The sequence below is a fragment of the Simochromis diagramma genome, unplaced genomic scaffold, assembly GCF_900408965.1.
Source record: "Simochromis diagramma unplaced genomic scaffold, fSimDia1.1 OVJJ01000421.1, whole genome shotgun sequence".
NCBI classification, from domain to species: Eukaryota; Metazoa; Chordata; class Actinopteri; order Cichliformes; family Cichlidae; genus Simochromis; species Simochromis diagramma.
The window spans coordinates 29,636-47,219 of NW_024387250.1; the positions used below are offsets into that span (position 1 = coordinate 29,636).

The 17,584-nt window shown below is 38.6% G+C and overlaps 1 protein-coding gene and 1 long non-coding RNA gene across 7 annotated transcripts; both read left to right on the forward strand.

The window, feature by feature from the left end:
• Nucleotides 1-1,069: 1,069 nt before the first annotated feature.
• Nucleotides 1,070-11,310, forward strand: LOC120714704. 2 transcript variants are annotated; one of them, XM_040001053.1, is made up of 5 exons: nt 1,070-2,582; nt 2,675-2,783; nt 3,812-4,051; nt 9,930-10,187; nt 10,384-11,310. In XM_040001053.1, exons 1-5 carry the CDS (start codon nt 2,556-2,558, stop codon nt 10,407-10,409), a joined length of 660 nt encoding a protein of 219 aa, XP_039856987.1. In that variant the 5' UTR covers nt 1,070-2,555; the 3' UTR covers nt 10,410-11,310. The 2 variants fall into 2 exon arrangements, with proteins under 2 accessions (XP_039856987.1, XP_039856986.1); XM_040001052.1 differs by lacking the exon at nt 1,070-2,582 and having other exon boundaries at nt 2,590-2,783.
• A 2,204-nt stretch (nt 11,311-13,514) lies between these two features.
• LOC120714706 lies at nt 13,515-17,195 on the forward strand. 5 transcript variants are annotated; one of them, XR_005691484.1, is made up of 8 exons: nt 13,515-13,882; nt 14,359-14,398; nt 14,544-14,590; nt 14,903-14,947; nt 15,797-15,826; nt 16,290-16,358; nt 16,566-16,640; nt 17,036-17,195. It is a non-coding gene; the product is annotated as an uncharacterized LOC120714706 (long non-coding RNA). The 5 variants fall into 5 exon arrangements; XR_005691483.1 differs by having other exon boundaries at nt 13,515-14,398; XR_005691486.1 differs by lacking the exon at nt 14,544-14,590.
• The last annotated feature ends 389 nt before the right edge of the window (nt 17,196-17,584 follow it).

The window sequence follows — 17,584 nt, forward strand, 5'->3', positions numbered from 1 at the left end:
CCTCAAATCACTATGCGCAGACTCAGGCTCAAAGAGCAACATTGCAGCTCCCACAAGTGGGAAATTTTGGTTAATTTTTGTACAGTGGGAGGAAGTGCAGTCAGATCGTCCATCTTTTCTACAGTCATTGGTCTTGACAGGTCCCAATTTGCAGCCAGCCCCATTCAGTCTTCAAGCAATGGTCAGCCTACATCTGGAACTTAAAGGCAAACAGGGTGATATATAGGGCTGGATATTGTCACTGATTTCTATAAATGATGTGATTCCTGATTCGATTCAATTTTGACTCAGAAATATAATTCTTATCATTTATCAGTAGATATCCATATTTTTATATCTATATATAAAAACAAAGCTGACACTTCATCAGAGGTGTAAGCATCACAGCAGATGCCTATGTGTCAAAGTAACTGAGGATAAAACACAGAAAAATATGATGGAGATTTTCCTGGCCCTGCTTTTTATAGCATATAACCGCCTTACAAAATATCCTGCAGTAGCTAACAAACTGAAGAAAACCATGAATCAATATATGAACAATATATAAACAAATACGTAGGACTGCTTTCTTCCATTTGCGCAACATCTCTAAAATTAGAAATATCCTGTCTCAGAGTGATGCTGAAAAACGAATTAATGCATTTATTACTTCTAGGCTGGACTACTGCAATTCATTATTATCAGGATGTCCTAAAAACTCCCCGAAAAGCCTTCAGTTAATCCAAAACACTGCAGCAAGAGTAATGACAGGGACTGCAAAAGAGAGCATATTTCTCTTATATTGGCTTCCCTTCATTAGCTGTTAATTCCCTGTCAAATCCAGAATTCAAAATCCTGCTCCTCACACAAGGTCTTAAACAATCAGGTCCCATCTTTTCTTAAAGACCTTGTAGTACCATATCAGCCCATTAGAGCACTTCACTCTCACACTGCAGGCTTACTTGTTGTTCCTAGAGTATTCAAAAGTAGAAATTGTTGGCAGAGCCTTCAGTTTTCAGGCCCCTCTTCTATTAAACCAGCTTCCAGTTTGGATTCAGGAGATAGGCACTATCTCTACTTTTAAGATTAGGCCTAAAACTTTCCTTTTTGTTAAAGCATATAGTTAGGGCTGGATCAGGTGACCCTGAATCCTCCCTTAGTTATGCTGCAATAGGTGTAGGCTGCTGTGCCATGAAATTTTGGATGTCACTGCCCCTTGGCTGCTCTGAATTATGAGAAGTTCTTTGTCCCCTGGCTGTATCCCTTCTTTTTATTAATTTTGCTTGTGACTTGGTTTTTCCTTCTTTTTTTCTCATTCTTTTGAAATTGTTTTTATTCCATTGTATAACTTTTAATATTTCTTCTTATTATTGTTTGATACTAAGTCTAAAACTGCTATATGGCCTGGACCCAGAATACACACTCAAACTGCTGTTTCTGTCCCAACCAGTGCACAGCCAAAGATCATCAAACAGAAACCTATTAATCGTTCCCACTTCCTTCTTAAACACAAAAGGCAATTAGAGTGAATGCACTGCCTAAAAGAAATCTGGCTTGCATTATCAGTGACTTCTTTTAAAACCCTGTTAAACTCATTAATTCAGGCTTTTTTTGTATATTTTATTATAGTTTTGATATTTTGGCATTCTTTTAACATTTACATGTTTATGTTAATTTTAAGTTGCTTTTTTTAGAATCTGTTTCTATGGGAAGCATTATTATTATTATTATTATTATTATTATTATTATTAGTAGTAGTAGTAGTAGTAGTAGTAGTAGACCAGGCCTACATGCATCAGACCAGGCCTACAAAAGTGGGGCATGTTCACAGTCACTCCACTGGGTATAACAAAAGGCCTGGTATGATGCACTTCTAAATTTGTAGACTAAGAACAAATTTAAGTACGAAAATAGTGATGAATCACAGATTTGTGCACGAAATGTTTGTATACAAGCTTTATGCGTGAATTTGAAGCCCATTATACTTATTTGCTTCTTTTTCGTTTTACTACTAAAGTTTCAGTCTGTGACTTAGTGCATTAAGTTGTATAAGCTTTATCTGTACACATCTTTTTTGCTGAAGATGCAAAGGGTTTTTATCATTGCTATGGTGGTTGGTGAAATTTCATAGTATGCCAGATATTACTATATAATGAGATGATCATTACTGTAAATAATAGAGACTAGGTTTTTGAGTTCAGCAAAGAAAGAGGACGTTTCAGCTTAAACAGCTACAGACTGTTTTAAAACAGTTTGAGTTTACAATTATTCTGAGGCTAAGGCCTAAACATTTCACCAGAATCTAAAACTTTGATTAGACAAAAGTATTGAATAGAAGATATCATGTATCGTGAAATGGTATGTTAGATTATTGTATGCAGATGTATGGGTCCACAGGTATTTGGACCCAGGGTTACAAAGGAGCCTGAAAATCAAGATTAATGTGATGATGACAGTGTTAAAACTGTTCAATTGTTGAAGGAGAAGGCTACAGAATTGGGTGTCATTTTTTTCAAGATTTGATAATTGGTCTCTAAAACTGTCGACAGAGAGAAGCTGTCTGGAGCAACAATAGGATGGAAGACTCTGTAACAACTATGGAGGTAAAAAAAAAATTGAAACAGAAATTCTGTCCTCTTGAGATATTGTTTCTGCAATATGTATGTTTATGTGTTTATGTGTCACTTCTCAAAAGGCAATCAGTGATCAAGATTTATATTTTGAGCTTTACTGTGAGGAAGTAAATGAACCTCCATTACCAATATGCTCTACCTGCGGAGACTTTCAACACATCATTACAGGAGGTAAAAAATCATGTTTATGCTTTTCATTGCTATGCCAGAATCACACAATAAAACGATAACATTAATAGCAAACATAGGTGATAGGGAACATACATACATATGCTGCAGTCACTGAGTAGGTTATGATACATTATATTGTGAAACACTATTCTATACTGTGATATTCTATTCAGTGCTCAATTAAAATGTCAAACATTACTAATATATTACAGTTGTGGGATTTTTATAATATATGTGTATACTCAAACAATATTGGCACTGAGTCCTAGGTAATGTTTTTGCTTCATCAAGATTGATCCGCTCATTTAGGAAGTATCACGGCCATGGCAGCAGTCGTGTGGTGTAGTGAAGGAGGACCCAAAATGCAGGCAAAGGCTGATGATATGAGTGAACGTTTATTTACAGTAGGGAATAGCCAACAAATACGGGAGTGGCGAGGACAGAACTAAATATAACCCTAAACTGGGGAAACTAATAGCAAACAAAACCCGAAACAATAAGTCACAGAATAACACGCAGGGAAAAAAACATATGGAGATGACACAGGGGATGAAAATGGAAAACAGAGAGACAAATTACACAGGTTACACAGACGACGCGACAAGGAACACAGGCAGGCACACACTATAAATACACACAAGGTAACAAGGTAATGACACACCAGAGGGGAACACAGCTGAATGTAACTAGACAAGGAAGTAAAACAGAACACACTAACATGAGACAAGACCTTCAAAGTAAAACAGGAAATTCACAAACTATACTGCAACACAAACTCAGGGGCACAAACAGTGCAGGGGAGGGAACACAGGTAGAAATAATAAAACACTGAACACAAGAACCAAACCCTAAGAACTAATACAAAATCAGAAGAAACTAGAAAATAATGACACTAAACTCAAAAACGCTTGGTCAGCGACCCAGGACCATGACAGGAGGAGATGGAGAACATACAAATAATACATACATGATGATACATACAGTATGATCATTATAGTATGATTTCCACATTATTGTTACTTCCACAGTTCCTTGTTGTCACGTGAACACAACATTGTTTAATATCAGAAGTGAGTTCGTTTCGCAACATTTGGACACTCCTGCTGGTGAAACGAAGAACTACATTGTCGCCAGCTGCAGCAAGGGAAAAAACATTCAAGAGACAAACACGCACAGCCCAAAGCCCAGCAACGGGAAACCAGAGGAAGAAATGTCCTGCCCGAATCCAGAAGAAAATGAGGATGCTGTGCCCTGCCTTGCACACACAAGTAAGTAAAATATGCACAAAGTTAGAAAAAAGGTAAGAAAATAGCTCATAAAGTTAGAATACATGGACTCAGTGTAAACACAAATTTCAATGTGAGAAACAAATCCACAAGTCAATGTTTTAAAATCTCCCTGATCTGAACAAGTTGTCCATTACGAACACTATGTTTAAACATAAAGATGTCCATAAGTGCACATGGCATCAGGACACCCTAGATCTCAGCTCAGTGACCAATTTTGTAATTGTCTTATTGGATCTGTGGCTGTATATTTTGGACACTCAGGTGAAGAGGGAAGCTGAGTTGTTGACTGGCCACCACCTGGTGGTGAGTTGGATCACATGGCAAGGGAGTATGCAGGACAGACCTGGCACACCTACACGTATTTTGAGGGTGTGCTGGGACTGCCTGGCAGTGCCCCCGGTCTATTCTTGCATTCGACTTTTAACAGAAAAGTCATTTCATAAATTTCAAACTTTGCTACAATTGTCTACATGAGCACTGAAGTCTCTCAGTAGCACCCTCAAGCACACCACCCAGTGACTTCTGAATTATCGTTTGACACATAAGCACAAACAATTGTCAGGACCTGTTTTCCAACCTTTCTTCAGAAAAACTTTGACTTGGTTAGTTAGCTATAGATAGCTCCCTATATCAGTATCATTGTAGTGTCTTTGCCTAATAAATATATGTAAATAAATATAAATGAATCTGAATTGAATTTCATTTTGATAGCTTTCACTGTAAACCTCTTAACCCATTAATTTAAAAACTCAAAGTTAAGTTCTAAAAATATAAAGTGAATGGATTAAACTTTACAGTTAGTTTGACCATTCAGACATTTAATATATCCAGCCGGGCCCCATGGGCTAAGACCCATTAATCAGGCGCTCTCCGTTGAGCTCCTTCCCCAGTCCTGGTTCCAAGGTGAGGCCCCAGTAACCCTGCACCAGTCAGGGTACACACCTCCCCTGCTCTTTTGATAGTCACAGGGGTTGACTGTGAATTGAATCGCTCTTTGTCTGGCTCCTCACCCAGAACCAATTTCCCTTGGCAGACCTTACCAAGGGGTAAAGCAAAACCCACCAACCCCTCCACCACAGTAAGGTGGGGACTCATGGAGGAGACTGCTGTAATATTACAACCCAAATTTCAGAAAAGTTGGGACGTTCTTTAAATTTGAACAAAATGAAAACTAAAAGACTTTCAAATAACATGAGCCAATCGTTTATTTACACCAGAACATAAGTAACATAACAAGTGTTTAAACTGAGAAATGTTTACAATTTTATGCACAAAATGGGCTCATTTCATATTTTTCATTTTGCTGTTGTTTTATACAACTATTTCTTCTTCTGGCTGGTTCTTTTTTTGCAAGGTGTCAGAAGAATGTGAGAATCTCCGGCATGTTTGTCACAAATGGAAATAAGGGAAGTCGTTGTGTCTGTTAAAGCGTAGAATCAAATAAAAAGCAAGAAAATCCCCAGCCATCCCGCCCAATGTTCCCTCTAAGCTCCGTGCGTGCGCAATTGCACACTGCTGGCACGGTCTCTGCGCACAGAAAATCTACGTTGCTCCCAAAAAAAAAAATCTAACCTGAATTGAAATTAAAATTAAAACTTTAACAATTCTGTTTTTCAGTGTTAGTTAGTAAGTGACTGGCTGCTCCTGTATGGGATTAGAACGATGCCACCTTATCCCATAGTCCAGCCATTTATGCGATTCACATTCGTATACACGCAGCTAATCAACGTGGTTGACAGGCAATGACAGCGTCCTTATGTGCAGACACCAGTGTTTTAGCGAGCAAAGCCGCGTGGCTGATGTGGAGTGAAGCCACGTTAATGACGACGTGTACAACCATTGGAGATGTGAGCAGGACAGACGGAACAATTGACGGGAAAAGTGAGGACTTTATACCAGTTTTTAAATTGTGTTGATAGGCCACGTAAAACCAGAGTTATGATAAAAACATCTGCAATGTTTGGTTTTCTTTCTGAATACTGTCGTTGTTTATATTTACTGCAGGATAAACGGTAAAAACGGCGTTTTATAAGGAAAACACTCGAAAGCGCTCTCCGCCTGCGAGCAAAACCAAAACCAAAAAAACCCACCCTTTCCTATTGGTCGAAAAATGTACCATGTTGACCAATCAAAAAATGATATAGCAACATGGCCATGACCAGTTGTTTAGGAAGGGGGAAGTTTTAGGAGTGACGGCGGTGCTTTGAGATGTGAGAGATTTGCGACGTTTAGCGCAAATCTTGTGTAGTTAGTGTGTAGTGTAGTCAACAGTTTTGTTGTGTGTGTCAGAACAATGAGGCGACTGCTGAATGTTACAGGTGTTACAGGAGTGATACATCTGCTGCTGTCAGGCCTGCAGGTATCAAGCTGTTGTTCTCCTTTATCTCATAGTGGACAGAAATTATTTTTTGGAGTGGAACAAATAAACCTGATTGTTCTGTAAATAGTTTGAAATATTTAAAAAAAAAAAACGCCTTGGCTGCATTTTTAGGCAAACAGCTGCAAAAAACTTTATTGTTTATTGTTTGCAAAACTCAGTTACTTTTTGGAAGAAGTAACTATATAATTAACTGCCCAGCATTGGTCATTATATCCTGTATTTTGCAGACAGAGAGTTACAGACTCTCTCCCAGACCACAGACTCATAATACAAGTCAGAGCTTTATTTACAAAAAAACGAAAGTTGTGTTTTCAAAATAAGAGTTCAAGTTATTTTTGCTTTCAATAGTGTTAACATACTACACAGGTCTTGAACAATTTTTTTTGAAATTTTCATTGTAAGTGGGCTAAAGCAGTTAATTAAAAGTAGTCTAACATAAATGTAAATGCTGTAATTTGATTATTTTAATGAACCATGTAACTTGGATGGATTCGATGCTGGCGTGACCACAGTGCACACGTCTGCTGTTGCTCACAGTGGTCCAAGGGGCCGCTCAGGGAGTTTGTGTGTGCACTCAGACACATGAAAAATTAGAGGGAACATTGATCCCGCCCCTCTCCTCCCTGTGCAGCAAGCAGCAGGCGCACCTCGTAAATGGAGGGCACTCTTACTCCTCGCAAATGGGCAATAGAAAATCGTTCGGTGCCTATGCATTCCCCAAAATGCGGTGGCATGATGCCGGGGCAGCATGGGTGCGAGCAACTTTTTTTTTTGCCGATGCTATGATGCTGCCCCCACAATGATGCCGCCCTGGGCAACAGCCCATGTCGCCAATATCAAAAACCACCACTGATCTGAGGTATTTATAGTCCCCCACAATGTCCACATCCCTAGATTGAAACAGGGGTCTTGTCTCTTCACGCTTACTGAGTCATCAGAAAATTTCTGATGAAAGCAGATCTCATCAGAAATAGCAGATCTCGGTGCAGTGGCTGAAGTCTGTGGTGTAGAGGGTGAAGAGAAAAGGGGAAAGGACAGTCCCTTGTGATGCCCCTCTGCTGCCGATCACCCTGTCAAATACACAGTGTTGAATACACATATATTGTGGTCTTCTTATCAAGTAATCAATAATCCAGGACACGACCGAGGCATCCACCTGCATCACTGTCAGTGTATCACCCAGGAGGGTCGGCCAGATGGTATTGAATGCACTGGAAAAGTCAAAAAACATGACTCTCAGTTGATTAAGCACGATGAATATGATGGCGTCTTCAGCTTCAAGGTGGGGCTGGTTAGCGAACTGAAGAAGATTCTGATGTGGCATGACAATAGGTCAGAGGTGGACAAGGATGAGTTTTTCCAGGGTTTTCATGACATGGGAAGTTAGTACCACAGGTCTTTAATCCTGGGGGACATGGCGTCTTTGACACAGGAATGTCTTTCACAGCGCTGGGACCCTCTGCAGACTCAGACTCATCATGTGTCATTTTGACCCAGGGTTCTCAGTTTTCTTGTGTTTTTCTATTATGTTAATTTCATTTGTTATTTTAAGGATTTATTCTGTGGTTTCTAGGGTGTTCTGTTTAGTTTTTGTTTATTAGATTCCCCCTTGTGTCTTTGCCCTCTGTCTCCCTCTGTGTGTCTGTGAGTTCTTGTGCCTTGCTTCACTTGGTTACCTTGTTTCCCTCCTTGTGTTTTATTCCATCATGTTTCCCCAGCTCGTCATGTTTGTGCTCTCCCTTGTGCTCCTCCATGTTCTCTCTCCATCTCCAGTCTGCATCTGTGTGTACCTTCTGTTTTATTTTGATAGTCTCCCTTCAGTGTACGTCATGTTGTGTTTGCTCCTGCCCTGTCTCATTATTGTTATTCGTGTCAGCTGCTTTCCCCGTGTGCTCCCACATTCCTCGTTATCTTTCAGTGTATTTATGTCCGCGTCTCCCTCCGTTCCATGTCGTGTCTTCTCTCATGGCTGCGTGTCTCTCCCTGTGTCCCCCTGAGTAAATTAATATTAGAATTTCCCAGTTTAGTTTTGCATTGTTTCTTTTTTTGCCTTTCATCAAGCAATAAAGTTTTGAGTTCATGTCCTGCTTCCGTGAGTTTTGCATTTGGGTCTTTCTCTGCCTGCACACAGCTGATTCTTGACATCATGAACAGTTTATGAAAGACTCCACAAAGCTGGGGTCAAAGCCCTTGAGGACACAGGCAATCACTGCTTCTGGTTGAGCAGACTTGCCTGAGTAGAGTCTTCTGATTGCCTCTGAACTTGGTCATGAATGAATGTGACAGGTGGGGGAGGAATGTCAGGATGTTCACAGGAGGCTATGGTGCAATGTGGGGAGAGAGAACGGTGTGGCTGTGGATTACAGGCTGACTATAGTTAAGTCAGTATTGAGGTGAGCATTTACAGCAGTGTTGAATCTGTTCAAAAGTCCATTCAACTCATTGGCTCTGTCCTTACCGATGGCATGAATTGAGTGGTGGGAATATTGGCCTAGTGAAATTTTCGTTATTTTTTATTAATAAACCGTGACTAGGGTTACACTTTTTAATGTTTCTCAGCTTGCTCTAATGGAACTAAAGGTGGTTTGTAAAGGGTCCAGCCCTAGTTTGGGGGACCTCTGGTGCATCGATGGAAGTGGGAGCCTCTTGAGCTGGCAGGGAGATTGTTACCATCCTTTTCGGGCGGTGTCTGCTCTCCACGAGTTCACTCTGTATTTAGAGGAAGGATTTAGTAGAGGTGGAGGATGAACTCGACCTGGGTGTCTATTGTCTTATGTAGTCTGGGAGCTCATTGAATGTAAGGGTGGGTGTACTTTTCCTCTGTGGCAGGGTCAGGTGGGCTGCCCCGGGCTCATTGGGGCTTGGCAGTGCTGCTGCTGTGGCCCCCGGTGCGGATAGGCCCGGTCCCCTGCCCTTGGTGGATTCCAGGGAACATGGGTGCCTACCGGGTTCAGCGGAGAAGCTGGCTCCAGGGAGGGGGTACTTTGACCCCCACCACCACCGCCAATCCTTCCCTTCCCATCCCCACATACCTCCCTACTCCTGCTCCAGCACACCACCACAGAGCACCAGACATGCAGGGCCAAGAGGTACAGGTGTGTCACTGAGTTGCAGGGGAAGCATTCCTCCTCTGTCCCCTCTTGGCCACCTGTGCCTCAATTATATTCCACAACCGAGACATCCACATTACTTACACTCTCATAACATATACATATAGGGCCTTGGGGGTGGGCACACTAAACGGCGTCCAGAGGATGGTCTGTTTAGTCAAACTCACCTCTGGAGCCAGTGCCCACCAAATTGAGAGGCGGACACCACCACAATGATTCGACAGATGAACCCAGTCTGAATGAGATTTCACTCTTGGATACAAAATGGACAAATGATCAAACAAAAATGTTATAAACTAGAACTCATTTAGCTAGTTTGATATTTAGATGAAGCCGTTGAATTTTTCCACCCTTTTTCCTGTTACAGCTCCTCCAAATTCTGACAGTTTCATACCAGTAGAACATCATGAGAACAGCATCACTCTGCAGTGGGATAAAGTCAACAACAATGTCAGCTTTGTTCTCCAGTTTAATGATACAGAGACAGACATCAGTGTGCCAGATGAAGATGGACCAGTAACTCAAACAGTCTCATCTCTCACTGCTGGAACTCAATACACATTCACTCTCTACTCTGTGTTTGAGAACATCAGAAGCAGTGGAGTCAGCATTACTGCAGTCACTGGTGAGTTAACATATTTCAGAAAAAAACAAATTAAAAAAATGAAGTGTACACAATTGTAACTTAGTACTTTGTACTCATTCTTGATAGAATGCTATGAGAATGATTGTATTTAAGATCTTGAATAAAAAAGATTGATTTTGGATATGTAAAATGTTGTAAAATGACAATGAAATAACAGATTTTTTTTTATCCACAGAGACACACCTGGAGCCCATACGGTAAAAAAATACTTTTTTCCTGGCCAAAATATATTTCAAATATATGGTGAATATATTTTGTATTTGTGATGCTCCAAAAAAATATATTTTTGAAATTGAAAATATATTTCTTTCAAACCAAAATACATTTCAAAACATATTTTAGGGTGAAGAAAATACATTTCCAACCTTACAGTAGAATGTATATCAAAGTATCCTTTATTTAAAATATATTTAGTGCAATAATGATGATAATGATAACAATACTAAAAGTAACATGTTTTATGCACATCTGCAAAAAACAGTTGGATTCAAACAAAACAGAGTCAAAGGTCTATCACAAATTAGGTTGTTTATTCATTTGCTTACAGTATTTCACATTACACAATATCTCACTATAATGTAGCGTTAATTGACTTTGAAATTATCTGTCAGTGATACAGTAAACAAGATACAACAACTGCTATGTACACTTTAGTTTTTGACAATATATACAATTTAGTACTTAAAGGAACACACTCCACTTTTTTGGAAATAGGCTCAATCTCCATCTCCCTCAGAGTTAAAAATGCAGCGTCTTCTTTCTAGATCCGTACGTTAATAGGGCTCTGGAGCGTGATCTTACGGGATGGGGCGTAGCCAGGATTTTTGGTCGAGGCGCCATATTAGCAGGCCAAACAAATGCTTGCTGTGTGGTCGGTTGTAATGTTAGATTGCACTACCGACAAAGGAATAAGCTTGAAAACAGGCTCTCTTTTCATTGTTTCCTCACCTGGAAACATCATGAGGGAGCTTATGTGTTGGATGTTACCAAAAGAAGGCGTCTAGCCTGGATAGCAGCTGCGAGACGAGCTGATATTCAGTTCTCTACCAGCCACAGATATCTGTTGGTGTGCTCCAGTATTTTCATTCGGGTAAGTTCTAAATAAGTTCATGTTATTCTTTATAGCCTGTTAATTTTATTTTCAATGCGCTCTGAGATCATAGCACAAACTTAGAACAAACATGCAGAACCACCTTCTATTTATAGAGTTGCTAATTATTTGGCATTATTGCAGCAAACCAGCCTATGAAATGAATGAAACAAATCCTGACTGGGTTCCAACACTACACATGGGGCACTACGAAATCCCTGCTTCAAACTACATGCTACATACCACCATGCCAATCAGATTACTTCTTCCATGTGTGGGTAAAAAGGTGACCTTCCTGGATAAGATGGCAAAGGTTTGCTGCGTTTTGGTGAACATGTGCCCCAGTGTGGTAGTAAAACCAGGGAAAAATGCTCTTGGTAAATACTCTTAAGTCTTGTGCTGTTTATGTAGTGATAAGTTTTCAAAAGAGACAGTAAATTACAGAATGCTCCTAGTGGGTGATATTATATAAATGCTGTCATGATTTTATGTGAACATTTTGTCATTTGTAAACTATACATAACATTTTTTCTACATTGTAACTGATGTGATGTTCTACAAAGTGCTTTTAATTAAAAATAGGCAAACATTTCTTTGTTTCTTTATTCAACTTTTGAACAGTGGTATTTAGTAAGTACATATTCAGTAAATGCAAAGTATTTACATGGCCCCCTAAATTAAAACATTATGGGTTATTCAGAACAGAACTATGCTTGGAAAAATATTGTCCCATCAGTTGATCCAACTCCTCCACAGTAGCAGGTGGAACTTTTATTTTTTGAGGACGGCTTCTTTTACCTGTCACAATGAATGGTCTGTTTATGTTTTGATCAAGAACCTTTTTTTGGGCAGCTGAAGAGGAGAAGTCTATCTTATGGCCAACCTCTGGCTGTATCTTGGTCATATTACCCAGCAAAACCCAGTATGCAGGTTCATCTGTAACAGTCCTTGTGCCACAGATCCTCACTGTTGCTTCTACATTAAACAGAAGAGCAGTGACATGGCTGCAAGTCTTCACGACTCTAGCCATACAGCTGCAGTGGGTGGCTTCAACCTTCCCTGTGATGCTCACAATGACCTGTGGCTGCGATGCTGCAATTCAGTCTTTAAGAGTGCAGGACCTGAAACACACACAGACAAAGTTCATTTAAAGACAAGAACTTTAATAAGCCAAGGCCGACACAAATGTGTTTTATTTACTTTCAAATCCATTTATCATAAATGTAACAAATAAAGTGTTTTTATGTATCCATCTATAGAACGCTGCATGTTATATTCTAAATCTGCATGTTTCTTTTTAGAAACCTATCAGCAAAAAATGAACCTAAAGTATGTAATGCAAGGATGTAATCACTTTCAAGAGGGAGAAAAAATAAAGTTCGACTTTAAGTGACAATTATGGACACCTAATATGACAAGGAGATTCTGCAGGTCATTAATCAATGTATAAAACTAAAACAGAATGTATTTTTAGTGACACAGGACACAAACATAGAAGCAAGATGTGTAATTAGGATTATTTATAATAAATATGAATTAATTAAGGCAATTTCTTTAACCATAAAGAATAACTAAATCCTTCAGGACAATGTCACATCAATGCACTGAACTTACCATGTTATCCCTCTAACAGAGCCTCTACATGTTCTCACTGTAATTTCCCCCTCACGAATGAATTTTTGCTAGCACTAATTTGAATGTTGGGGGGAATCAAACGCAATTTACTCGCAGTACTCAAGCTGACTTACCTTTGCTTGAATGACGGCGTACTCACAACGTGGAGGCTTAAAAATAGCCAAATCTTGTACCCAGTCCTTGGTGAATTGGATGTGCGCCTCCAGAGATTTATAATTGCGAAATTGGTGCGCCGTGTATGCTCTGATTCCACAGACAAGGTATCATGCTAAGTCAATAGTGGTTTGGTCTTCAGGGTTTCTACTCCACGGCTATATTTCATACGGGTCCACATTTCAACAATCAAGTACCGTCTCTTTGCATCTGGACTTGCATCTGTCTCTATACCGTCATTTTCTTTTGAGCTACGTTTCAGAATGGTTCGTAGCAATCTTGTTTTGATTCGTGACCTGCCAAGATGGTGCTGCGCTCCCACAATGCATTGCGACATTACGTCAACTCCAAAGCCCTTTGCGTGCAGGAGTGTATGCGCATGCGCATTGCCACGGTGGTTTAAAAAATAAAGATATAATGAAAAGTAATTAATAAAAATTAAATATTTAAACATTGCCCCAAATGTGCAATGAACGTGCAAAAACTCTCTTTAGTAGTTGTTGCTGTTTCTTTCTTTCTTTTTTTTTTTGAAAAATAACGACGTCTCTGAGGCGCGAAATCCGACAGCGAGAGGAACGGCCGGATACAGGAGACGGGAAGAAACACGATTATGTTCGCGTTAATTAAGTGGTTGGAAGATGTAAAATTCTCAATTCTGCCAACTGAACATATACGAGATTTTAATGAGGACGAATAATTAGCCGGCATGGAGGAAACAGACCTTTATTTCGTGGAGTGGCGACAAGAAGCCAAGGCGGGTGGCCGGTCTAAGAAGCCTCCATCATCAAGCTAGCAGGTGCCTTTTCCCATATAATATTACTTTATTCTCGCTTATTTGGAACGGAAGCGTAGAGCTGCCACCCAAGCAAGAGAGAAATATAAGTATATCACGTTATAAAGTGAAAAGTTTATCGTTCTAACAATATACTATCATGTTTGAACAACATGTTTGAACAGCATTGTACGAAAAATGTACATAATTATCACGTCCGTACAATATTGTGCGAACATGACAATTATGTATATTATAATAACGTGATATTATATTATACAAACATGAAAACCATAATGTTAGAACAATAAACATTTCACGTCATAACGTGATATAGCTCTATTTTTCTTTTGCCTGGGTGGCAGCTCCACGCTTCCATAATTTGGTAATCAAAATATGTAACTTAATTAATTATATTGTGACGTACTTTTGCCTTTTCTTATTATTCTGCCTTCTCAATAACTATCAAAGCCTATTCACATTTAATTTGGCTTTCACAGAAATCCTACCTCTCCTTCTGGCTACAGAGTACTTACCAAGGTTAGAAACAAAGAACAGTTATGCTTTATTAATGTTCGCTAATTACAATGTTCCACATTTCCTTGCTTTTTAAGTCATTTTTAGGCTTTTTAGAGTTTTTGTTTTTTAATTTTTTAGCAGTAATGTTTCTGCCTATTTATTTCAGCCCATGAAATCGAATGCAGATCTTCCTAATGTGAGATTTACATAAATGTAAGTAATTTTGTTTGTCATTGTCATTAATGTTGTTGCTGTTGTTGTTTTTGTGCAGTTTGCAATCATATAAACCTAGCAAGCATCAGTCAGCACAGTGACTAACCTAAACAGATTCTTGCTTTATTCACATATATTATATATAATTATATATACCTGCACATTGTACCCAGGGTTGCAGCCACATGGCCCCACCCCATTGTTGTGACAGCCCTGATTGTACTTATACACTGCATCTGAACAGGGAACAGTCTGCCACATTAATGTATTTTTAAGTGACTTGTTTTTAATACATGAATTTGTTTCTTACAGATGTCAAAGTCTCAACCTCATGCTGCTCTCCCCCATCCTCCTAAAGTAAGTATTTGTTGTTGTAGTTTTTTATGCAGTGTCTGTGTCACATGCTAATCATAATTATTGAAATAACTGTTTTCTAACAGATTTTCCAAAACACTAGTTATGTTTGTTGTCATTCAGACCAATACTACTGCTTAGACATTGTTTAGTGGTCATGCTTGTTTGACAAGCTCGTTATGATACCAAAACAGTAGGCCTATCACAATAATCGATATATCGACTTAACACACAATACATGTACATGACCTCAATAATTGTTGATGATGTAATTTATCTGCCATTATATTTACAAAAATAAAATATAATGATAACAAAACAATAACATTAAATAACATTGTTTTCTATTTGTTAGAAAATTTACTATTTATTCAAGTTTTTAAGGTATTTAATATTTTGATTCCTAATTTCAATTATCTAAATACTTTAAGAATTAGATGTTGGTTTGTCAATTGAAAGTGTGTGGATCTTGCATTATTATGGTGTTATATTATGATTATACATTCAAAGACATAAAATGGTCTTAAAATGACAATGACATAACTTGTCGCAATTGTTTATGGGGCAATATACTGACCAACAAAAAGTCGTTATCGTAACAGGCCTTCAAAACACACAGTTTTATGATTGATAAATTCAAAAAATAAATACATTTAATTTCTCTGAGATTCTCTAATATTCAGTTACAGTTCACAACACAGCTACCTGTACATGCAGTATTATACTGTAAATATAAATCTCTGCATTTAGCATCCCACTAGAAGCGTCACAGTTACTGCCTCTTTTTTTTTTTTCTTTTTTTTTTTACAAATACCTGTACTATTACTAACACATTTACTGTTTTACTTTTAGCCTGTGGATACAAATGCAGATTTCCTTAATGTAAGTTGTGCATTTTAATTACATCATGTTATTTTTATTATTATTTATTTATTTGTTTCATTTTACATTCAAATATTTCAAGTGTCTTGGTTAAAGAAGCTTGATTGCTAGTAGGTAAAGAATAGTTCACCTATAATTGACATTCCCAATTAATTTCTCACCTCTGATTGAATGCCTTTGTTTGTTTTCCTTTTTTGACTATAACAAAACATTTTTGTAGGATATATTTGGTGAATTTATATGCATAGATACAGTCGTAGTGCTTGACACATGCACACAGCAGTAGATGTGCTAAAAAGGAAATAATTACAATCATGATGTTGATTGCTGATGTCAGTATATATATGTTAGAGGAATGTTTTGTTTTTCACCCAAAATGAACTATATTGCTTCAGAAGAGATTTATTACCCTACCGGACTCTTATATATTGTTCTGTTTTTTGTTTGTTTTTGTTATTTTCAGGTTCAATGGTGCGTGTTCTTCTAATGGCCGCCTTCCCACTGGAGGTTTTGATCCACAGCAATTTAAAAGGTAAACAGCTTTGAAAGTCAGTTCAAATGGTTAGCTAATAGTACTTTAAAAAGCCTACAACTCTGTCACCAGTTTCTTTACCAAAAAGTACCCATAAAAGTATCTCTCAATAGCATATAATTGTAGTTCAAATGTTTAGTTGTACAAATATCAAATTTTTGGAAATCTAAAGCTAGTCAAACACTCAAATGTTCCTGCTTTTTATAGGAGGACAGAGCAAAACGGACATCGGCGCAGAGTGAAGAACTGCCCTTGATAAGGACACTATGACAGCCATATATAGTAAGTGAAGACTTTCAGTGTATCTAAAATTGCATACAGCACAAGTAACTTACTTTGCAACCATTAAAATAGGTTGTAAAGTAAGTTACCAATACAAATAGGTGATGATGCATTGTAGTGGTTGGTCTCAGACAAAGAAGGTCAACAGATTTATGAATGCTGGAGGGTAAGGAGAGACGACCAAAAGGGGTGTTAGCATTACTGTAATGTGAACTGAATAGACTTCCCATCTAGGAAAAAAAAGAGGTAAAATTATGCGTAAAATATATCTGTATTAATATCTGTATCTATATAAACAGAAATATCTGTTTGCTAAATGAAGCCAGCTAACATAAATCACATTTTTATTTTAACTCTGATAAAAGTAATAGAACTGTGACTTTTGTTTGTTACAGTGGCGGTAAGGAAGAGGTTTCCCAATGTGTCCAGAAGGGCTTTGAGGATTGCAGTGAAAGCTGGGGGAACTGAGACTGCTGGAAAAGGAAAAGAAATTACATTTTAAGTATGCTGACTTATGTTCATACAATCACACACACATATACACATACACACACATATGTGTGTGTATATATATATATATATATATATATATATATAAAAAAAAAAACACACACCCAGCACGCCCCTGCGGGCGGTTTATCCTTCAAGCTCGGGTCCTCTACCAGAGGCCTGGGAGCTTGAGGGTCCTGCGCAGTATCTTAGCTGTTCCCAGGACTGCGCTCTTCTGGACAGAGATCTCCGATGTTATTCCCGGGATCTGCTGGAGCCACTCGCCTAGCTTGGGAGTCACCGCACCTAGTGCTCCGATTACCACGGGGACCACCGTTACCTTCACCCTCCACATCCTCTCGAGCTCTTCTCTGAGCCCTTGGTATTTCTCCAGCTTCTCGTGTTCCTTCTTCCTGATATTGCTGTCATTTGGAACCGCTACATCGATCACTACG

Coding starts and splice junctions, on each gene's coding strand:
- LOC120714704 (XM_040001052.1), top strand. CDS start 2,642: ATGTTTATGTGTTTATGTGTCACTTCTCAAAAGGCAATCAGTGATCAA. Junction 2,784..3,811: donor TCAACACATCATTACAGGAG/GTAAAAAATCAT, acceptor TTACTTCCACAG/TTCCTTGTTGTCACGTGAAC. Junction 4,052..9,929: donor GCCCTGCCTTGCACACACAA/GTAAGTAAAATA, acceptor TTCCTGTTACAG/CTCCTCCAAATTCTGACAGT.